The sequence below is a fragment of the Xiphophorus maculatus genome, chromosome 4 (assembly GCF_002775205.1).
Source record: "Xiphophorus maculatus strain JP 163 A chromosome 4, X_maculatus-5.0-male, whole genome shotgun sequence".
Taxonomy (NCBI): domain Eukaryota; kingdom Metazoa; phylum Chordata; class Actinopteri; order Cyprinodontiformes; family Poeciliidae; genus Xiphophorus; species Xiphophorus maculatus.
In genome coordinates this window covers 14501505-14526140 of record NC_036446.1, presented here as the reverse complement: position 1 = coordinate 14526140, position 24636 = coordinate 14501505, and the positions used below count along the sequence as shown (strand labels likewise).

Below are 24636 nucleotides of genomic sequence, written 5' to 3'. Positions count from 1 at the left end.
CATCCTCATTATCATACCAAGATTAGTCCAAGACAATGGAAATCCAGAGCAAGAAAAACTGGGATAGATCATTTTAAAAAGGATATATCTTTATGCTTTGTTGTTCAGCAAAAGTCTTCAAGCTCTGATTTGTGTCAGCCCGCATCATTTAGCGCACTAGAACTGGCATAGCGATACCCAATCAATCAATTTGTTCTAAAGACATTTGATGTATTGTCTCTGTTTGATTAGATGCTGGGGGTGGATAGATGTGTTGCAGTGCCAGATTTACTAAGGCTTGCTAATGAGTTTGTATTCCCAAGTCACTTATCCCCGAAACACTAAGACCATTCAAACAAGTGAAGAGGTGGAAGGGGTGTTCATGTCTTTCTCTTAAGCAGAAGTATTAACATATCTATCCGAAATACAGATTTTTAAACAAAGGTCCTTTAAGTAAAGTCTATTATGAAAGATAAACAGGACTACGCAGGAGCCTATGGCTCCCAGGGATGTGTTGGGGTGACCTTGGACTGGACAGGACTCCATACCTCTCGGTCTCCCAGGGTTTGGCGGTAATGTGCCCTCCCTGTCCCGGTCCCTCTGAGTTCTGGCTGCTTTAGTGGGTTAGTTTCTGCCGGCATGATGGAGGCTTCAGGCAGGAAGCAAGGAAAGAAGGCTTAGTTTGTAATTATTTGCTGTGTATTTAAATCCTATTACTGGATTGGTTGTGTAAGAATTTTGTCTTATGCTGTTAAAAAGATACACAGTTCCCAAATCATCAAATGTGGCAGATAGAGCAAAAGAAAAACAAAGAAGCCAAATTTGTTGAAGTTGAATGAATGCTGGAATAAATATGATTTTTTCTTTTTTTTTCACCAGAAAAGCACATGCTGGGTTATCCCAAATTGTATGATCAAATTGTTCAGTCCTGCAACAAGCTGTCATTTGTTTTTCCACACTATTATTATTGCAATCTGGAAACGTAGAACTTTTTTGTTCGGTAGTTGCAATAAATTCAAAATAATTGTTTATAATAATTACTTTTCCTGGGATTCATATAAGAGAATATGTCCTTGTGGGTTTATAATATTCTATAATGCTATGTCTGCTTTGCAAAACACTCACTAGATGTGACATAAAATAAAATACGATCATAGTGAGATCTGGCACTTGGTTAACATGTGGACGGATTAAATTGGTCATAGCTAAAGGAAGTGACTGAGTTTGATTATGTGCATACAGACCTAGATTTTCTTTTCACTGCCTACTCATACTGTAAGCTATCCTCACACTTCCCACATGCTCTGCTGGTCTACATTGTATAGAGATAACCAAACCATGGAGTGCAAAGCCCATTTGGTCAGGGGGAATAACACTAAAGTCATTTCAGGATAAATAAATGGGATTGACAAAAACAGCAATTGTATTGGTTGTGATAAAGAATTTCTCTAGAAGAGAGAGGATACTGGAAGAGAGTCAGAGTGAGCACAATGTAGCAAGGGGGTTTCAATGGTGTGAGCAAACATTTGTAGGAGCCATTACATGCTTTGGGACGTCTCTGGGAGCCATTAGCTTAGGTAATTCTTCCATGTGGCTCTCTTCATTGATTTGCAGATAATCTGTTTTGCTCCTCATAGTTTTAGTAACTAAATGGAACTTGTTTGATCATGGAGTTAGTAGGCGTTCAAATGTAGCTAAAGGTGTCTTGAGCAGCTTTCATTTTGGTAAATTAGGTGCAATTGTTATGAATTTAAGAAATAAAGTTCTTGAACTGATGCATGTTGTTTTAGTTTGTAGTATAAACAGTGGCTAAATGAACCTGCACAGTGTTTAAAAATGTGAATATATAAAATATATTTTATGAATGTCATTTGCTTTTCTCCAGTGATGCTATGACATCTCATATATTCTCTACTACACAAACACTCTGCATGGAGCCTTTGTGCAACTTGTCATATAAACTATGCTACACTGTAATTTACCAGAAGCCTTTTCATCTATCTATGGTTTAAAAATCTGTAGAGACCAAATGAACATTAGAATCTATTGATAGCTAATGTAGCTTCCCAAAGGCTTCATTCTGATGGATTTAATTTAAGACCAGGAACTCTTCTGGATAAATCTTTATACTATGTGCACTCTGGGAACACACAGAGAATAACAACTTGTAGTTTTAATGGGCATAATATGGTATGTTACAAATTATTTCTTGATTTTTCAACATGCTTCTGTGTTTTTTAACAAAATACAATTCTTACACACACACACACACACATCACATTTTTTTCTTTTATTAAATATTTAAATTCATCCTATAATTGACTCCCACCCAGTTCAATCCACAAAAAAATTTAGATGTAGGTGTTTGTAGTACTTAGTAAGATCATTCTATATTTTCTCATTAGTGAAAGTCAACCGAACAGTTTAAGATATTTGGAAAAGTTATTATTCATATTGGCCTACATGGATACAAGGAGCAAGAAGGTTGGTATAGCAACTATTAATCCCATAATGAATTGTTTCAATCAACCTTCAGTTTAAGAAGGAATAGGAGTGGATTCATTGCATGAAAATGTTACTGTGTTAGCAAAGAGGAGCCACTGAAGGAAGTTGTTCTCTTTTGCAACCCAAGGCCACCATTGGGGACACGGCATGTAAATTTATTCGGCTTTGCTGGTGAAGGGAGGACTTTTCTGGATCCAGAATATATGTAGTCTTCTGTCGGCATATTCATTAACTCTATCCCAGGCTAGCCATATAAATAACTCAATATAAATTAGACCTCATTCACAAATTCCTTTTAAATAAACCTAATTTTTCCAAATTTACAGTTAATATTTAGCTATGACATCCTTGAATTATTTTATTGATCCCATTATTTTACTAGTATATTCTTACTGTTTGCCTTTTAGTAGCTTTAGTTTTCCTCATCCTCCACCTTTTACTTAGCATTTTAGTTGAGTGTTACTAAGCAATAATTGCTCTTTTTGGGACAACATTATTTACATACTTTAACACCTAGTAAAAATTAGGTTAAAAAGAAAGAGCTACTTTTACTCAATATGATCGATGTTGAAATTTGAGATTCACATGATTTCAGGTTCAGTCCAGAGCATATCAGAAATGTTCATTTTAGCAACCTCCAAACAATATATTAATTGTGTTTTGGTTTAAAAAAACGATTAGAACAGTTAATCCAAACTGTGAAACCCTCTACTAATCAGACAGAGAAAGAGACACAAATCCCCTTTCAGAGGCTTAGTCCCAGGTGAGCTCAATATTTCAAAAAAGAGAGTGAATCAGTTGATTCAGTTTAATGATTTGGTGTTTTATTTGCTGTACTTTCTTGTCTCGTGGTTTTTCCTTAATTACCAGATTTTATGTTCTAATTTGCTGGCTGACAGAAATGAGAAAATATATGAGAACAAATGGATGGTCTGGTGGTGGTTTTCTGTGTCTCCCTCTGAGTCATTGTGACCCAGAGCAATCTGGATGGAAGGAAGAAATCAACATCTCTGCTGACATCACAAGGTTCAAGCTATCCCAGCATGAAGCTGCAGAAAAATACTGCATATGTATCCACCAATGAAAACGCAGACTACTGGATCTGAGAGTGTGCTTGGGTCAAAATCAAAACAAATTAAGTCTGTTTAATTAGAGACACTATTGTATATTACAAAGTTTTATACAAAGTTTATTCAAAAGGAAATAGACTTTTTTTTTTTTTTTTTTAGAAATGAAACAAAATATGCATAGTGTATTTTGAAAATTCTCTTTTCATATATTGATGGCTGAAATTAACATTTTTATTTCTAGAAATTGTTTTACATCAAATGGGGACATAATTTTTTAAAACGTTAACTGCAGTTTAATTTGTTTTGACCTGTAGTGTTAGATTAGGTCATTAATTCTAAAGTTTGACATTGACTGATCTCAACTTGAGCTTTTCATTTAAAGGAAAGAACTGGCATTGTTTATTTTTTTATTTAAAAATAGTTACAGTTTATAAATGGAAGGTTAATCTCACGGAAGTTATGGAATTACTCTACCTCACTTGCTGGCAGAGATTTTTCTTAACACCAGGAATGACAAATCACCACTCGCTGAAATGCATTAGATATGATGATGGTCCTTTTTTTCTTTGTGAAACAAATATTTCTCTAAATGCAATTACAGTAGCAGAGAATTGAATGTTTGAATCAGTAAACTTAATGTCTTTAATGTCTCTCTCAAAAATAATCATATTTCTGTCATGTTTTGTGTGTCTTCTACCATACTCGCATTTTTTTTTGCAAATGTGCAAATGGGAGACAGCAAAGAAGATTTGTGGGGGACATGGGAGAGAGCTGGGACATTGGGCAGAATAACCATTGTCATTTTAAAATTAAGGATGCATTAGGTTGAGATAATGATCCATACCCTGTGGGAGATTATTACCAGTCTCCAAGCTGCAAACTTCACATATCAAAACCCCGACTCTGCCTCACTGACTGTAATTGTTTATAAAATGAAAAATGTTGAAGTCTACTCTGATGCAAACTGAGGCAGTCTTCTTGCTTTAAGTCTTAGCAGGTCATAAATTGAGAGTATTTCAATTGTACCAGAGGTCTATACATTTGTGGAAAAAGAGACGTTGCAGGGATTGCCATCTTCTTGATTTCATAAACTCAAGGTTTATAGATTTATGAAATCCAATATTTCCTATATGTTCATGCTAGGATGTGAAACAAAAACCATTGCTGTACCTGTGCTTCTGCTTCATTTAGGATTACCTTTTTTTTCATTTAGATTTTGTGAAACAGAGAAGTTTCACAAAATCTGTCCAAATTTGGTATGCTCTATATCATTGTCTGTCTCAGAAGGACTTTGTGATTTCGTCTGTGAAAATGACTATATTGATAATCGTACGTACTTATTAAAACTTATAAATAAATGAAATGAAATAAATTACGTACACTCCAAAACAAACAAAGGTTTAGTTTTTATGGTTTTTGCTCCAGGTAATACCACTGCAGCAGATCTGCCTTGCCTTTCAGTGGCATCTGACACTGCATCATGCACAACTTGATATACAAGTAAGCGGGGCTCTCAGAAATATTTTTTGTATGGAAAAAAAAATAATCACTCACAATTTTGATATATCTTAAATGCCACACATACACTTTGCTGCTTCAAAATCGACAGAAGTTCAACTGAAATCTTTAAGCAGTGACCTGACAATAACATTACTAAATCACATGTTATGCAATCTGATGAAAATTCAACTCACCATGGGGTGTTGAATGCTCCGTGTGATACATCCTGACCTACTTTCTGATTATTTCAGTTAATGATTATGTGGCCACTTAGGGTATTCATAGACTGTGCATTGAGTAGGAAACTTTCATCTCCAGATCATTAATTATGAAAAAAACGAGGTAACATCTTAGCAAATATCACATGCCCCATCCAAATGCAGTTGAACACCAAACCTGGACGTACAACACAAAATATCAAAGGTAACACTTCGAGACATGACAGGATTCTCCACCAAATGAGAATTTAGATGTATGCAAGACATGCTTTTAGACAAACAACATAAGAAAAAGTGTGACCAATTGAATGATTACTCAACTACTCACAGACATAATGGTATAATAACTTGGATCACGGTTGCTTTACCAAACTCTGGCAGCAAAAAAAAAAAAAAACTCTGTGATTTTTCTAATGAATGCCAAAATATGCAACTGTGGCATATGATGCCAACTCATTGTGGGCCACAATGTCTTGTTTAAGACGACCTAGGTTAAAAGAAAAGAAAGAAAAAAAGCTAAAATAGAAATAGGATCAGAATTTGGGTTAGCACTGTGGTCTGTACCCAGTATATAAATATTAATGAATGTGTTCACAGACAGAGGAAACTCATTATAATATCACAGTATTGTGGAGGGACTCATTACATAATCACTGTATTTGTTTGAGTTGGTTTTTAAGCCACATATTAGAGCAACAAATGGGTCAGATGACCAGGCACCTCCACAGAGCAACTTAGTAGAGCTTAAGGAGTTTCACATTCTCTCAAAATCTAAAAATGATACGATTCATTTTCTTAACCTATTCAGCTCTCCTCATACTGTACTCTCTAAGGCAGTTCTTTAACATCTCAGTCATGCTTGTAATGGTTCCCTTTGCCATGTCTCCATTGCTTGTGAAGTGTGTAGGCTTTCCCCATGTGTGGTTGTGTTGGCATGGAAACAGGAAAGGGATTGTGATATGCATTTTTTTAACCCCTGTCCCTGGGGCTGCAACATGAGGAAAGCCTGACACTCTCACCCTTCACTTCACATATTCTGCCCTTCAAAAAGAGAGAAGGGCAGAATATGTCCAGAGAACACATTTATAAATAAATAAATAAATAACTTACCATTTCTGGCTGAAAAAGAATTTTATTTTTAAGACAAAAATAGCTTTGAGAAGTCCTCACATTCTGCCACAGTCCTTTGTAAAAATGTAGCTGTCTAAAATATGTTTTATATTTCTTTACCTATGTTTTGGTTAAGCTCAAGCTCCACATAAAAATGTATTAATAATACAGTTGATTTTTTTTGGATCTGCAGAGGCATTAAAACTATAAAAATCCAAAAGAAAATCTTCATAAATTACTTAAAAACTTGTAAGAACATATGATATAGATTTTTTTAAAATGCATATGGAGTAGTAATTATTAGAAATATATTTTAGTAGATCAAATTCTCAAGCATTTTCCACATTTGTAATAAGCAGAAAAGTTACAGAGGCTCAGGGCTCCAAATAATTCCACTGGATTGTTAAATTGTAGCCTGGTAAAATCAAAACTTTGCTTTGTACAGAGGGTCTGGGCTCTCAGCTGTGAGAAACGATTGCTTCCTGGAGGCATGGACTGTGTTGAGGTTTTAAATTTTGAGTTTGAAGTTTTTGTTTTAATTACTGAAAAGATAAGATAGAAACTGGTCAGATACTTTGCTAAGAGGCTGAAAAAATATTCTTAAATATGTTGAATGTCTCACAGCCAAAGTAAATTAACTGGGGAAGTTTTTTTTTTGTACCACATCTCAAAAGTGTGTCTGGCATAAAAAACACCAACATGAGAAAAGATGCAGTCGCAGTTTGAGAAAAATATGCCCAAAGAATATTTTCCCAATTTTCTTTGGACAAACATTTGTTCAATATTCACCAATATTGGGGGAAATATTGTGAAGTTATGATGTGATATGCTGACAGACTTCTTCCTAAGATATCTGAATGCAGAAATCGAATCAAAGTTTCACAGACTCTTAGTCTTGTGTAAACTTTATTATTTCTTCCTAACAGATATATTTCTTGCTTAGTTTTATTATTAGGTTATGGGGCAATATAATTATATATTTTTTTATTTGTATGTATCAAAAACATATCATTTTTAAAGGGGTATGTACAGTTGAGGGGGAGTACATATTGTGTAAATATTTAACATAACTTCACATTGTTTTTTGCTAACCCAGGAATGTTTTCATGAAAGAAGGTAATAGGCCTCCTGTCACCATCTAGTGGCAGGATAAGCACAAAGAAAAAGAAAAAAAAAAAACAGAACATGCAATACATCTTAAACGTGTGAACAAAAAGACAGATCCATGTGACAAGTTGTCACATTTAATTTTATTGTAAAGGTAATATTATTCCAAAATATTAATATGTTAGCAGAACAGAAATAATGGAAAAAAGGGGAACACACAACTAGAAAACACCTACACAACACTTTGGTAAGAATCTTGACACATTGTTATAAAAAAATACACTGCAAAACGATACATACTCTAAGGATGTTCCAAATTATATAGTCTTCAATCATGATGCATCTAAAAGAACTGGGTAAAAATAAAAAGTCAACATGGCTTCATGGGTCCTAAAAAGCACTGAACAACTAAAAGTCCATAAAAATCACTGGAATGGCTGGACACCTGTGCTTCATCATCTACTTAATTATTTTGGGATACCACAAGTTAAAGCAGTTTTTTTTTTTTTATTCTTATCAACAAGTAATTTTATAATCATTTTCTCAACATATATATACCACAATAAGTTTACAGTAATGCTGCAAAAGAGATATATGTGTATCAGAGCTAGTTTTTGAAGCACAGCAGATTGAACAAAGTTGAATCAACAAATTTCCAGAGAGATCATAAAGTTCATTTTCTCTTAATAACAAATGACCTGAGCTCTGGATTCACACGTACAGAGTCAAGAAAGTTGTTGTTTCAGCCCTAAACAGAGTGCATTGGATCATGGTGCGACAGTGTGCTCTGTCTTCTTCTTCTCAGACCGCGTCTCTTCCTGTTTCAGCCTTCCTCCCATTGATACATCTTAGCAGGGTTGGACATTACATGCCCTGATCTCTTTTCTGTCCTTGCAACTGGACAGCTGGGTAGTCTTAAACTTCTGCTTCACAGTCATAAGTCGTTCCTGTATACCTCCACCACAGAGCTTGGTGCATTCTGTCCAGCTGGACCAGGGCCTCATTCTGCAACCTAAAGGTAGAAATCCAGAAAAGAAGGAACAGTAGTTCAAGCAAATTATCAATCCTTAAAAATACTTCTATTGTATTGCAACGACTAGAGGTCAAATGCCAACCTGGATGCTCAGCGGCACTCTCAACTCTACCCTGTTTGCTCCTCTGTTTTTCACGCTGCTCCTTGCGTCGTCTCCTCTCGTCACTGTTGGCTTGTCCTCGACTGCACTTTCTAATTTTACACTTCTTCCTCTGGATTGTTTCAGTACAGGAGTCTCCACCAAACTGGGGCTCCATGGTGACAATGCGAGTCCGGATAGTGTGACCTTTACCACAGGACTTGTTGCATTCTGACCACTCAGTCCAATCTGACATGATGCAGTCTATGGCTAAAGATAAAGACATAAGCACAGCAAAATGAGAGGAAGGAAGCATGGGGTGTGGAGATCTTTAAGAAGCTGTTCTGATGTACTGATCTCGAGATCAATACGTATTTGAAGTTTGCTCTCCAATGCCATCATCATAGAAATTATATATATATATTTTTATTTAAAAAGCAAAATAAATTTAACAAACTGGCACAATTTGCACAACATCTTTTACATGCTTTAGACTGCAATACTATCCTCTGCTAAAACAGCTCTGAGCAGTATACACATATATGTTTAATGTCCTTTTTAAAATGTGTAAGAAATTAACACACACAGAAGCTCAAACTACTTTTTCAAATCTCAATTTACAAATTTGAAATGAATGCAGCAGAACCCACATTTTCGGTGTTGCGTCCTATGAAGTAATACTGCAGCAATGATTGCAGTGTCTTACAAATATATTTTGAAATTATGTCAAATATCCCATGTAAATCACTTGTCTGTTTAAAGTATCCCAGCTAAATCTCCTTTAAAAGTAACTCTTTTTTTCTTTTTGGTGTTTTTTCTCTGCAACATTTCAAGAACACAAGTTTACAGCATCTTACACCCTAAAAAAGATATTACTCTTTGTTCTGCATTTCTTGCTCTGCAAACATTTTTCACAAGCTGCAATTTTTTTGAAAATGTATAGACTGTTTTACCTGGACTCAATTGGATTTGTACCAGTGTTACAGCTGAAACAAATACAATGTCATTATATTTTCTTGTTTAATACACAAAGTCTTTCAAGCTTTTTTTTTTTTATTGCACTTGAGCAATTAGTTCATCTTACCTTTAACATGTACCAGCAAATTCTATAACTCCAAGATAATTTGGCAGCAGATGATGGACTAGAAATGTGAACAACTTCATCATTAAAGTACATGTGTACACAAAGTTATCAGAACTTGTTTCCAACAGATTTTGCATAAGCTACTATGAACTGTGAATGCATAGGTTCAGTGTGTGTTGGTGTTCAAACGGGGACATTTGATACTTACGACACTCTGGTAACATGCATTTCTCCACCTGTTCCAACTCCTCTGTACAATCTCCAAGTTCCACAGGAGATTTAAGCATACGTTGGCGTGTTCTCAAACCCTTCCCGCATGTAACGCTGCAGTCACTCCACTCAGACCACGGAGTCAACAAGCATGGTATTGTATCTAGTTATTACAAAAAATAAAATACAAAATCATTAAGGCGCAATATACATCTTGGTAAGAACTGCAAATAAAGCCTAATCCCTACGTTATAAGCGTTGGTGCCAAATGGAGACAGTTTTCAGCATGCTTATGGTTTAACAGGTTGGGAAAGATTTGGTACTACAACTTACGACATTCTGGCATCATGCACTTCTCAACCTCTAGAACCTCTGCACCACAAATGGAGCCATCTGCAGGAGGCATCTTCACCATGCGCTCTCTCCTCTTCATGCCAAGACCACAAGTTGCACTGCAGACATCCCATTCACCCCACTCAGTAACCAGGCAACTGCTGGGAGCTAAAGTTAAGAAGGTTAAGACAGGGAAAATGAACATTTTAGATTAGGTCTACAGTGTACATTAAAACAAAATATTACATTCCATGTGCTGAAGAATTTTTAGATATGCTGGAAAGAAAACCTTACAGCATTCTTCATTAACCACACAGTTCTCATTCTCCTGTGTGGGCAAAGTGCACACTGAGCCGTCGTCAGGGAACTGTTTGACATAACGTTCTCGGGAGCGTGTGCCTGTCCCACAGGAAACACTACATGGAGACCATGTGATCCACTCAGACATCATACAGGTGGAGGCATCTGAACAGAACAGGGACAAAGCCAAAATGTCAGTCCTTGAAAGTGCCAATGACTCCGTGTAGGTGAAAAAGAGAAATTAAAAACTTAATTTAAAAATGTGTTTCATCAAATCCAAAGTCAGCACAGCTGTCTCCTAGGAATTTTACTGGACTTCATACTTCTATCTGCAGAAAATCTTTATAGATATGATTTTGTTTTCTAGCAGTCCTTGTCCCCACTTCCAAAAGAATCAATACCTTCATCAAAAACCATGAGTGAGTTTGATTGGCCAGTGAACAGTCCTGACTTAAACCCCACAGAAAATCTATGCCACGCTGCGCAGTTGAAGTAACTGATTCATAAACATACTTTCAGCAGGTCAACTGTTTTGGCTAAAATAAATGTTTGCCCTAATTGTTTTTCCGTATAGTCACATTTTCTGAAGAATTACATTATGGTTTTTATCAGCTATGAACCATAATCATCAAAGTGAACAAAATAAACATTTAAAATGTGATGCACTGAGTTGAATTGATCTATATATGAGTTTCATATTTAATAAATCAATATTAACAATATTCTAAAACAGCTAAGATTTGATGTAACTCTGTTGTGGGCAATATTAAATGTATCTTTCTTTTATCTGCTAAAAAATCAGTTTTTTAGTTGCTCACTTTTCAGAAAACTATTATAAGACAGTGCATTGTGTATGCATTGCATATTTTTCTAGACATTTCACACTGACCTTCATCGCTGCATCCAGGCCCCATACACGGCTCAAAATCTTGAGTATGTGGGCAGGGGACACTCAGGTCCAGCTGGGCCTTCAGCATCCTCTGCCTCATCCGCTTCCCCTTCTCACAGGTGGCTGAGCTGCAGGCTGACCATGGAGACCAGTTGGAGTAGATACAGGTTTCTGGAGTATCATCTGCAACACAGAAAAATTAGAAAACATATTTACACATTTGTCTAACACAACTAAGTTTATTTCAGTGTGTGCTTGGCGGAGACGCAGAGGGGTGTAACAAAAGAGAGAGAGAAAAAAGGTATTAATACCTTCCTCTTTTTCCTCCTGGGCAATGTCTGCTACAATGTCATCAACATTGTCCGGAACAATGTTGCACTGCTCACCCTGGGGTAAAAAAACATATTACTACATAAGCAAACTGCTCTGTGAAATGTATAATGCTCTACACATTATTATGCATAAGGTGACCTGTAAAAGTCTCCCCTCCTGAAAAAAACAGAAATGCTTTCTGCATGTGTAATTTGTGTTGATGCCATAAATTACAAAGTAATGTCCCCACAGTTGCCTCTAGATGCCGCTAGAGGACAACAACTGTTGTGTCAGTTTCTGCAAAGCAGTTGGATTTTCTGGTAAAAATGAATTAACAACAAACCAAATTAAAGTAGAATAATTTTTTTTTTCCTGTGAGCATTTTAATTTAAATTCTTTAAAATAAAATATTTAGGCAACCAATTAAATTAGCTGAGATATGTTAGGAAATTTAAATATTTTATTCAGTGGTTTATTTATTTATTTTCCAAAGAAATAGGCACAAACAGTAAAAATACAGATGGTTTACAGTAAATAAATTGTTCCCTGCCGGATCTCTAAAATGTTACAATAGTTAAAAACCACAGTAAAGAAACAGCTCATATTGTTTTGTATCTATTTTGGTCAATGACATCACGAGAGGAACAAGAATTGAGCGGATCAGTTGGCCTTAGTAAACACAAAGCAACTTTTAACAGATATTGACAGATTCTGATGCATTTTAAATTCAATTGTACTCAGTTAATTTTAGTAGAACCAATTCAGAACAAATGTCTTTTCAAGGCACTTTACCAAAAATATTGAAAATATGTACAGAAATTTGAAGAAAATCAATCCATTTAAACAGGCTGGCAGAGCAGCTATATATGATTTGCAAACTTTCATGTCTTCATCTCAATTTAACATTAAATACCCCCAAGCCATTTATTTATCTTTTTTCTTCTTATTATTATTTTTATTTATTTATTTATTGCATATTTGCCAGTCATGCGATCATTAAATTTTGGAGAAGGTGCTCTGGTTCTTTTCATATAAAACTTCCATGTATTTCATTGTTGCCTATTATTTTCTATAATCAAAGCATTTTACTGACAAAAGTCTCAAATGTCAAAAAAGTTTGAATGAGGAATCTGATTAAGGTTTTGCAAATCCATAGGGACAAGAACTAGAAAAATTAAAATATGCACTCAAAACAACTCTGATCATTAGTCGTTTATGAATTGTGTTGTCTCCAGAGGCATGTACTTGTTCTGAGATTTCATATGTCATCATATTTATATTACAAACAAAAAACACTGAGCCTGGCATATTTTCTATAGATGAGAAACCATTTCTGAAGTGAGTCTGATTTACCAAACAGTCTAGCTAGTAGCTTTAGCTGAACATGTTATAATAGTAATTTTTTTTTTTACTTTCAGCCTATATGTATTCAGTTGGAAAGTGGATATTAAAAATGTGCGGTGAAGAACTAAAGTTCTTCATTAAGTCTTCATAAATTACACAAAGACAAGTCAGTCGACATAAGAAGCATAAAATATCACTTCTACATCTTCTATAGCTCAATAAATTGTTTAATTTTATGCAGTTTATTACTTGGTGGTTCTTACAAACTTGAGTGAAAAGAAAGAAAATTACTGACCCAACATTTCTTTGTTGCCTGAAAGATGAGTAACTGCAGCCCAGCAAAGAACTCCTATAAAATTGAGTTTTCTCACAAAGCTGACATTAACATTACATTAGTCCAACAAAACTGGTTGACTAGATGAGTTAAAATACTGCTGCATAATCTGAGAAAATTGATTTAAATGCATTTATAGGTGATAGCAAATTCCATGCCAGTCTAGAAACTAGAGGATATCCTTTTGATTCAGTTTAATTTTCAAATCATGCTGCTCTTTTTCTGTTTTTTAACTTTCAAATGCAAAACAAACCTAAAGGTTTTTACAAAAGATTTGTTTTTTTTACTGATTTACAGTGTCTTTCTTTAGAGGTGATATAGTAAAAAGAATAAAACTGCAGAGATTGTAATGCTGAAATTTTCTGCCTGTTAAATCAACTTTGGCTCAACAAGAAAGTCTGATTTTGTTTTGATAATTTCAGTTGAAAATGTCAGTGCTAATGCACACTCTCTATCATAAAACATTCAACAATAGTTTTTCTGTCTTGACAATACTTCTATAGTTAGACCTACGAAATGAGCAACAGTGGAATGGACCAACCATAACATGTTTTAAGCCTGAGTAAACTAAATTCATGACTCATGACAAAACTGTGTCCAAAACTCTGTCTAGCCAAACATAAGGACGAAGAAAATCTGCATAAGAGGTGGTTGGGGTGAAGTAGTTCATTCTGCCCCCTGAAGTAAGCTGTGTTTAAAATAAAGAAACTCATGATGGAAAATTGGGCTGTTGCTATTTGGTATCATGGCAAAAACCATGAGATTTCAGGAAATATATCTATAGGGAAGGCAAAAAGACCTTTCTGGCGATACGCTCCACTATGACCCTTGCCACAGAAGTGATGGCACCTCCCTCAGGATCATAAAACGGGCTTTGAGGGTGATCCAGACTGGTAAGAGGGCGGATTTTGTCTGGGGGTGCAGTTGGATTGTTGGGAGCCTGAAACAAAAAGGGGAAAAAAACATCACATGGGCAACAAAGGATTTCTAAAATAACCCACTGTCAGGATTTTGAGAGTAATAATAATAATAAAAAAAAGCATTTGCACAAGTATAACAAGTACAGAGTTTCAAAGTGACACTAACAAAAGTCACCCAAAGTAAAAGTTTCAAAGTCAAAGAGCAGCAGCAGAAGAGCAGCATACTTTACAGGGGAGATTCTCTTATTAGTCAACAGTAAAGGTCTGCCAGCATGGGGTTGATAGAAGCAATGCCAGAGGCAGTCTGGAGGAATAAGACCAGCCCATTCCTCACCCCCCAACCGAGGCTACTCAGAGGGGAAAACAAAAAAAAGAGAGCAGCTTTGTTTGGTTCAGTGAGAAGGAGAACGATGGGGGAAATGGTAGTGAGTGGCCACTGATTAAAAGATATAGTAAAAGTAATGACACAAAGGATAGATCTCATTACTCTGTCACAGGCCTGTGCCTTTAATGACTTTGTCCCAGATAGCCAAAGTCCCCGCACTTTTTAATAGCCACAACTTCCCAATGCTCTGCTTCACTACGCATTTGTGGATATAGGACTTCTCTAGAATGATACAGCTATGTTTTGTGGTCACCCTGATAAAGGGGCTGCAGCTACAGTTGACATTTTATTTAATATGAAAAAATATAAAAATATTTGGGATGGAGGTTAATGTCACCTTATAGTACTGAGCATAACTCCTGCAATCTGAAAACGTTGATATTTCTTTAGTGGTAACTGAGAATGTTGGAATATCCTGAATTAAAACTGCATTAATGATACCACAATCCTTTGACGAACTGCAACATCTCCCTCACAACAAACATGTGAAAGAAAGGAAGGGTTTCAATTATTCAATTAAAAGTGGTGAAGAAAATTGACATAATTGTACGCTTAATTTATTAGAATTCTGAAAACAAATACTGGTTCACACACTTTTATTTATTTTGGATCTTTTTTTATCTGAAAAGGGTTTACCACACATATTTTTTATTAAACTTGCCTTAAGAAAGTTGCATCCTTACCAGTTGGTTTCCTTTTCATCATAGGAAACTTTTTTTTTTTTTTTTTTAATTAGGGCTTTGGGAAGGTCAGTTGAGAAGCTTAATGTTAGCATGTTTTATTTATCCCAAAACCATTTGGATATGTACAGTATGTGGGTGTATTACTCTATTGGAAAATGAAACTGTATCAACATTTCAAAACGCCAAACAAAACTGGATCATGATTCCCAATCACAAATCAAAACTGTATTTTGAAGGATTAAGGCACATTAACAAGCATCTGCACCCAGTTTTGTTGGCTGTATGTTACATAACTGATTTTTCCTAGCAGTGAACATATAGCCCTAAAATTTCACTGTCCGTAAAAGCTGGCTCTCCGCCTATGGCAGTATTCCTGAAAGGTTCCTCAAAGCTGGAATGTATGATTTTTTATGTTCACAAAAAAATAGTTTAGCAGACCAAAGGAATGCAGACCAGCAGTGAAGGTGGACTGGGGGTATACATGGTGACAGGGGCAGTTAGGTACAAATCCACAGTTTTAAGAGGTAAATGACTGTAACATGGAATCTGAAGTTAGACGTAAAATGTGTCTGTGTTTTAGCAATTATTTTGTCCTTTACACCTGGATTGAAAATGACAGAATAAAGCAACAACACAGATGTTTCTTGTTGAAGTGACTGCATCACTTTTATGGACAAATTACTCCCTCTGGGGGCCTGAGTACTGGCAGTAAAAAGCAATATCAGTGGGTCAAGCTATAATATTTAACTGCAGGTTTTCAGAACACTTGCCTTTTATTATACATGTTTCACAAAGGCATAAAACATTTGAATTTAACAATCAGGACGTAAGGGGTTTTTAGATCCAAAACTGCTGCTCAAAGTAGTGTGAGTGTGTATGGGGTAGCTAGAGTTACATGTGTCTGCCTATGAGCCCCACGGGATCAGCCAGAGGCACACACATGTGGTCACAAAACCTACAGACTAATCTGTTAGTGCTGACTGGAGAGTACAGCTGAAAGCACCTCAGAGTGACTTCTGTGAGGGAGGAGGAGCAGTGCTTACGGCTGTTATGGGTAGACTGGATGGCAGAATAAACTATAATTTATTTTTTTATACCAGAAGTGAACAAACCTTTGCAAAACAACTGACTTTGAATGAGGTCGGACAGACTGATGAAGAAGTAGCGGTCGATATAATGACAAGGTCAAAGTCAGACTTACTTTGTGATGTGAGAGAGGAGGGAGGTTATAAGAAGGGTAAAATAAATGTGAAAAACAGTTTGAGAAAGACTGAAAAGAAAGGCAAAGTGATGGCTTTTAACCTAAGGTCAGCCACAAGTTTGATCACGAGAAATTACTGAAAAACAAACAAATAATTGTTCCCTTTTATTAATGAAAGATCATAGTTGTTTGTTAAAGTGAGTATAATCTCGTAGGTTGTTTGCTTATTTTTGCTAGACAGTGAATAGCCAAGGCTTTAAGTAATAAATGCTAATATTTTGACTGTATTTCTAAGTAAATTGGCTCAGGCTGTCCCTGAACAAGTGCAGCCTTTCGCACTGCAGACTGGAAAAAAAATCTGAGATCTGTAATTGTTTCAAATAACTTATGTCTCATATTTGATTTGTTGCAACTTTAGAAATTACAACTAAAAAAACTTTTCTTTTTTTTCCATTTTGTGTTCACGGTAAGACCCCTTCATCAATGTAATGGATCATTCTTGGAATTAACATTCACATAAACAAATGTTTGCACTGACCTCATATGACACACCGCTATCAGTGCCGGCATCCCATGGGATCAGATCCTGGACCACCCTCTGGGCCCAACCACACTCTTTGGTACACAGGTCCTCAGCAGACAGTCCCACGTTCCAGTCTGGACTGGGTCCCATCATGGTTAGGAAAGACATAAGGTGGCGGCTTCGGTCCACAGAGAATTCAGCCGAGGGGGCAGCACGCCTGATTAAGAGAGTTAGCACTAAGTGAACCAGTGCAGTTTTTTGGATTTGAGTGGGGGAAAAAAGAAGCAGCAGCTGTTAGCTGCATCCTAACAGAAAGCTGAAATAATTCCAAGGCATTGGCATAACAAATGTGGTGTCCCTCATGCATCCTGAGGCTATGCTGCACTGGAGCAACTAATGAGAGATGGTTGCCCCAAACAACCCAAATGATGCATTTAGTTAAACCTAATGCATTTTGAAAGGTACACATTTCCTATGTTTGTCACAATAAAGATTCCCTGACATAGACTGCTGGAGTTCTAGAAGTTCACAAATGCACAAATCAAGTAAACAGATAAGACGTATTCATAGCCTAAATAATTTATAAATCAGCTGTTTTCACATAAAGGATAAATGAAAAACGCAATTAAGGAAAATTCCAGCTTAAATAACAGCAATTTTTAGAAGCACAACCTGACTCAAATGTAAAACAGGCTAAATGACCAACAGAGGTACATGAGACAACATACAGTACGTTAAGGTGATCAATTAAATCAATTAAATTAGCTCAGTGGTTGTTATTTAATGTTAAACCTATGGTTGTATGCATTTTTGAAACATCAGTAATAATTAAAGTTGAGATCATTACAGTAAATATGAAACTAAACAATGCTCTCTTGCAATGTGGAACATTTCAAGACATCATATATTTAGATGCCATATTTTACACTCCCTGTACCAGACCGCATGAACCCCATTTTGTTCTGTTCCAGCACAAGAGCAAAATGCACACACACACACACACCCCGACGAGCACGCACACACACATCCTTGGCCATCTGTCTTGCTCAATGATTGACAGCTAAACTAATTACAAGACATTTCCCAGCCAATACAGGATTAATTAGAAATGGGAAGCTTCTTGTTGAAACATAGACAATTAGACAGTCACTCCTTGGCTTTCATCATGCCCATTTACATCCACGTGACCAGCTTAGCCCTGTCCTTGCATAGTCCATTAATGATTGTCTTGGAGGACGTGAAATGGGCATTACTGCCTAGAAACACACTTCTTTACTCCACTCTAGTGAACACTCAAGCTTTATGTCAATCTTAAAGATAAATGATAGAAAAGTAGACAAAAATTAAGCCCTGGAACAAACAAGTCTGTAACAAATAAGTGAGATAATTAGACAAGTGAGCCCAAATAAAATGGTTCTTAATTTTAAGATGTAATAACTTCAAAAGCTTGCTTAGACTTTTGTGGAGAGTGCTGATACAGAAATTAGAAACTATGATATTCCTATGTGAAAATACAGACAACTCTTGTGAGAATGTCAAAGCTATCTTTTCTTTTTATCATTAATAAAGACAACATTAACTGCATAGTGAAAGACTAATTCTGAGGACAACATACAGTATCAGACAAGGTCACTAGTATTGACAATTCTTTATTTAAAAAGTATTTTTGCCATGGATTAAGGATTACCAAAGAACTGTCTTTTTTATGATAATTTTCAATTATAGCACTCACTGGAAAACTTTTCATTTTTTTCAAAAAGTGGAGCAGTGTTTGATGTACTACTCTGCACAGATAGGATCCACTGCTATCAACCCCAAAACGCTGAATGTTGCTCATTAAGGCTGCGTTCTGTTCTTCAAAGAAGATCTTTACTTTGCATTGTTGACAGCTTACTTCCTCTTCTTTTTAGCGGCTAACCACATATAAATCAGGGAACACCAAAGCAGTCTTTGGGTTATTAGGATGACGCCTGACATAGCAGAGTGGGAGAGAACAGGGAGTCAGCATGAGTGTCGGGAAGGCACTCAGGCTGTCAGGAAACTAGTTTAATCGTTAAAAACGGAGGAAGCTGTGGTGCACACAGAGGGTAGATAAATGAAAAAAGCTTCAGTGATGAAACTAAAAGAGGAAAATAATGTTATGATGAGAGAGAAGATATGGGGCAAAAATGAAAGTGGTTGTCAGAGGCAGTGCTTTCTCAAGATTGAGTTTATCACTCCACTTTGACAAATTTCTGATTTTCACAGAACTGATAAAGAAAAGTAACAAACTGGCCAGATCATTTTTGAATCAACTGTGTAGTCAAGGGAGCTATTTCTGCACTGTATCTGCTACACAAGAATGTGCACAGGTTACAGTGCTAAAGATAATTAATTTAAAACTCAAATGGTTTGGACGATGACTGATCTTATTGACTATTTGGTCAGATTTATAGCTGTCGGTTAAATTTCTGCAGCACTAAAAAGACAAAATGTATTCAACGCTTTTTTCTGAAAGGAGTCAAATTAAGAAATCTATGACAAAGTTCAGGACAAGATTGAATTCTTCTGCTGTCAAGAAAAAAGGGGATGGATGGATGGATGGATGGATGGATGGATGACAGGTGTCTACATGACAGTTATATATTTGACAAAAAATATTTTAGTAAATTATTAAGATTGTCTGCTAAACATTAAAATTTAAGAGTTGTTTCATTGTAACCTTTTTAATAGACATGTTGCTAAGAAGTAACTAAGTAATTAAATGTTGTTTTGGGGGAGGTGGGGGGGGTTGTTTCTAGACAGACTGCCGGGCAATAAAACTTTAACACTGTTTGGTTACATAATTTATTGCAATACATATTGTCATATTCACCAACATTAACCCAAATGCCATGTTTTAATATGCACCCCTAATAAAACCCCCCACAAAAAAATCATACATTTATTTGTGCTACTTACACTGTTATATACATAAGTATGTCCAGTTTTAGAGATTGCAGATATGAATATGAAACAGAAATTTTAAATGCAAGACAGACAAGAAGGTAATGGACTCAACTGCTTACGACTCAATTTTTTAACATGTTTTTCATTCAGGTAAACAAAATGTCAATTTGACCCGTTCCTCAGACGTTTGTTGGGGAAAGAAATCCTCCATTTAATTACAGACACAAAATATTCATACCTTTCCTTGTGTCTAACTAACCTTTCTCACACTACAATCACTTTTGTATGCTGCATACGGTCCCTGTGGAAAGTTATTATTGAAAGCATATGGACCACATCACATAGCTCACTTGTTAGCCCAGGTTTTTCTAATTAGGCTGTTTTCTTCAGATTGGAGACTGATCTCGTGGCCCTGACAGAGCCCCCTGCAGTTGAGGAAACAACGCTGTGCTCGCATTCTCAAACTTCTCCCCACAAACTGAGTCAAAAAAGGTTTTTGTTTTTCTCATGAATAAAAAATTAAATGGCTCCTATGAACCTGGGAGAAAATTAACGTGCACCCTGAAAACCAGCGTAGCTGGCAGTTTCAAGGCTCTACTGAGTTTTTACTAATCAGCAAACTTTGGAGGCAACTTTGAAAACAACTGCAGTTTTAAAAAGTGGATGTTATAGATATTTTTGAGGGGAAAAAACAAACCATACAGCCTCAATTTAACTTTTAAAAGTTAACTTATTATAGAGTTTTTCATAATAAGACCAATTCACTTAGTAGCATTCTAAAATGTTCTGTGGTTTACCCAGATTCAGTATAAATAACATACTTGTTTTGACCTCAAATCAATTCAAAGTAATCACCTGAAAATAGGCGAGATGTCAAATATATTTCTGAGCTACACACCTCGATTAAAATCTGCATATATATCATTATCACTTTGTTTTATCAAGTTGTTAGATATTTCCAATCAAAGATATGTTATAAATAAGCTAAACATATCCAAAATACTGCTGGTCAGATAGGTAGAGAGAAAGAGGCTTGACATTTTAATGAAACCTATAAAACTGGAAATAGAGTGAAAAGCAATTTACTTTCAAGGCCTAATTTTACTCACACATTAAGAGGCTGCCAGGCTGGCCACTGAGCCTTCATCTTGATGACTGTCAGGACTTCATCACCCTTTGACAAGAAAGAAATACAAGCTGGGTCAAGAACAAAGAAGTTATTTTTTGAACAAAAGTGACAGTGGAGGACTGGTCAATCAATGTTTACACTTCATAAGCTGATGGTGAAGTAACAATAGAGAAGGAGCAGATGAGGCATCTTAGCCATTCAAATGTGATATATTATTTAACAAACAAAACTGAACATTAACAGCCACCTGAAACCAGAGAACCATCATGCTGCAGGAAAATAAAAAAGTCACATATCTGGTAGATGCATGTAGAACAGTTAAAATATGAACAGATTGTGTGGACAGTCACTGCAAAATTCCTGCAGGGATCCCTACAATAAAGTATTCTGGAGCTTAACCATGGTTGTTGAAACTGGAGTTACACCTTCCTCCAATCCAAAAAGTTCACTTAACTTTTGTTAAGTGAACCATAAATGTGTGAACAACTGAAAAATAAAGCTGCAAAATGTAGAACATATGCCAAATATAAACATAAACTATGAGTTTTGTTTGTCGGTTTACAATGTTTCTATGAAGCCCCCCTGGACTCAGTCGTGATATAGGTTTAACTAGATCAAAGTAGCAGAAGAAGAAAAGTAAGAATTTTGAAAAACACCAATTAAATGAAGAAAACATTTTTTTATGCACACAGGTCTTACAACTAGATCAAGAAAATCCCTTAAAATGAAATGTGTTATTTTAATTCAGTAGAGGTTGTAATCCTGTGGGCTTCTGCTAGAATAAAATTTACAGGTTTGGGGGTTCCTTAAACTTATGAAGTATTCTCATTCAAACTGGACATTTCATGAAAGAAAAAGTGAAAAGAGCAAAATTCTGATGTATATACCCATTAGAACAAATAGATTAATGCATTAGGAAGTGACTAAAGGATAAAAAAGTTAAGCAAACAAGAAAAAAATCCATCACTGTTTTGTAATAAGTATTAGCTGTAATGGCTGTAATTTTACATATTTACCACCATGATATGAATACATGCAACAGATCATTAAGCTTGTACAAAAGCGAAAACTCACAAATTGAAAAAGATAGCAATGGCATAACCATTATTTTCACCTGTCACTTTTCTTCTTGTCTTTTTCCAAATCTTCTGCACATACTAATTTTTTATTTTTGCTACAAATCTCAATGGAACAAGAGGCATTGTTGTGCTGGCTGCATATATTAATACTACTTCAGGCTTTTTAAAGTCTTCTAATACATTATGCTTAAATCTTGTCTACTACATTTTCTTTCAGGTATTTGTTCACTTAATCACTCAGTGTTGAGTTTGAAAATTTTAACTGTCTAAAGTCCTACTTCTTTATCTTGTATCCAAAGGACAGATTGGCTAAACTCTTTATTTAACAAAGTTACAGTTAGTTATATTTAATAGCTATCCTTACCATAACATTTGCTTTTAAGTAATAATATAAATGTCACTACTCACTGATTATACTGTAGAGGTTAAAACCTTTTCATCAGTTAAATGAATAAATTGTAAAGTGATTCATGTCTATTCTGACAATGAGAAGCAAATGTTTTGCCTTGTATACACAGATGTATTTAACTGTTTTTCAATTAAGGAATCAGGAACGAATTAAGTGATAAAAAATTGCTTTCTATTGTGTTGGTGCATCTTGTAAAGTAGAACCGATGAGTCATTTTTAATTTTGCCATTGACAGCAGACAAACACTGCAGCTCAAATCATTATTTAAAATAGCATCCATATCAATTTTGTACACAAAAGTGATCATCTCGATATTGAAAGCCATTCGTCACCATCATAAAATGATTGGTTTAATTCAACTTCTGGTTTTAGTGTTGCTTTTTCATTTAGGACAGTTATCTCCTGAACTGACTCCGTTTTGACAGGAAATACAAAATGTCTTCTATTGCAAATTAAACATCCAATCAGATTCCTAAAAATCACATCACCATAGATCAAAAGTGACTTAGAATTAGCATATCCAGATAGGAATACAACCCATGAAATCCTTCACAGAACTTGAGATTTTATTCCAGTTAAAAAATATTGTCTATGTACAAATAGACATAAAAAGCTTGTTTTAGAATGTTTTAGCACTTTTGGAAAATATACACACCCATCAGGGACCGAAGAATGAACCTTTACATTTATGTACATGTGTTTAGTTTAAATTATGCACAATTTTGATGCTGACCTTTTTAAATAGAAACACCATGAGCTGGAAGTGAACCTTTTGTCAGAGTCCCCTGAAGCCACAAGTCCAAATCTTTCCTGCTGGGGGAGAATTGACCTGTCGTACTCCCTCACACTGGGGATATCAGCCATGAAATTGGCTCACAGTGAGCTGAGGGTAAATTCTTTAAAAGTAATAGCCAAGTAGTGCATGGTTCTCCCTTTGGCACAGAAAACCTTAGCAACCCTCACATATTTTCTTTTTCTGTCATTACCAGGACAACTGTGCATGGTGGTCATACTTTAGTTCCGTCAAGAATCCCTCTGCATGGCCAATTCACATTCACCACTCATCTGGACTTTTTAAACTGCTTGTGTCATAGTTGTGAGGTTGCCTCAGATGCTGCCAAAACATCATGAAAATGAATAAGACATCTGAGCTGCATTAGAACCAGTAAAGTGGAATCGTTAGCTTTTCAGGACTGCAGTGTCAAGTGTAAGTCAAGTTATTCCTACAAATGTTTTATCATACTAGAGATACTAGTAAGTCATAACAAAAGTGGAGTTCATTTTATTCTGCAAGCTTGCAACTTGACCATCTCCTATCCTGTGATTGAGCTCCTCCAGATCTTTATGAAAAAGTGAAAGAACCGAATGGCTGTCAGGTAAGTTTGGATTTGTTTTTACATCTTACAATCTTACAAATAAATTAGCTTGATCCTTTAACCTCTTTCAATTTAAAAATTATATTACAGGCTATGCATCTTACCTTCACTAAGAATCAACAGACATAAGTTACTGTAAGTGGAAGACTGTTGGAAAACTTAAAATAAGAGCTTATTTTATCAAGAAACACCATAAAAAACATTTTCAGACAGGGAAGGAAACCAGATTTATTTCTCATAACAGTTGTTCGCATTATGCTGCCAATTTGACTGCAAAGCTTACTGTGGACAGACAGAAAGAAATCATATAAGAACACATCACAATTTCAAACATTTAACAAACAAAAACAAATCTATCTTTTCTCATAGTTTGAGCATGTACACAAAGAGATTTTTGGTAGCTGAGTCATTTCCAGAATATAGAACTGCTTGAATCTATTAGTGAAGACACATCAAGCAGTGGAAATGGCATCATCTTGTAGGGAACAGATTCATATTGCATGAATAATTCCCATCTAATCTTGACAAGCGCAGTGAACCTTCATTTGTGATGCTTGATTTAGCATGTGTAATTCCCTGTTAGGCAAGAAACTACA

The 24636-nt window shown here is 35.7% G+C and overlaps 1 protein-coding gene across 1 annotated transcript in view; it reads right to left on the bottom strand.

The window, feature by feature from the left end:
* Nucleotides 1–7955: 7955 nt before the first annotated feature.
* Nucleotides 7956–24636, bottom strand: part of spon1 (spondin 1) — a 51542-nt gene continuing 34861 nt past the window's right edge. The window contains exons 7-16 of the mRNA XM_005813524.2: nt 21157–21221; nt 17135–17336; nt 14207–14347; nt 11729–11804; nt 11418–11600; nt 10523–10693; nt 10229–10396; nt 9894–10058; nt 8605–8871; nt 7956–8501 (exon numbers count right to left, since the gene is read on the bottom strand). Of these exons, the coding sequence (XP_005813581.1) occupies nt 8338–8501; nt 8605–8871; nt 9894–10058; nt 10229–10396; nt 10523–10693; nt 11418–11600; nt 11729–11804; nt 14207–14347; nt 17135–17336; nt 21157–21221 (1602 nt within the window). The 3' untranslated portion in view covers nt 7956–8337. The remainder of the gene's footprint in view (nt 8502–8604; nt 8872–9893; nt 10059–10228; nt 10397–10522; nt 10694–11417; nt 11601–11728; nt 11805–14206; nt 14348–17134; nt 17337–21156; nt 21222–24636) is intronic.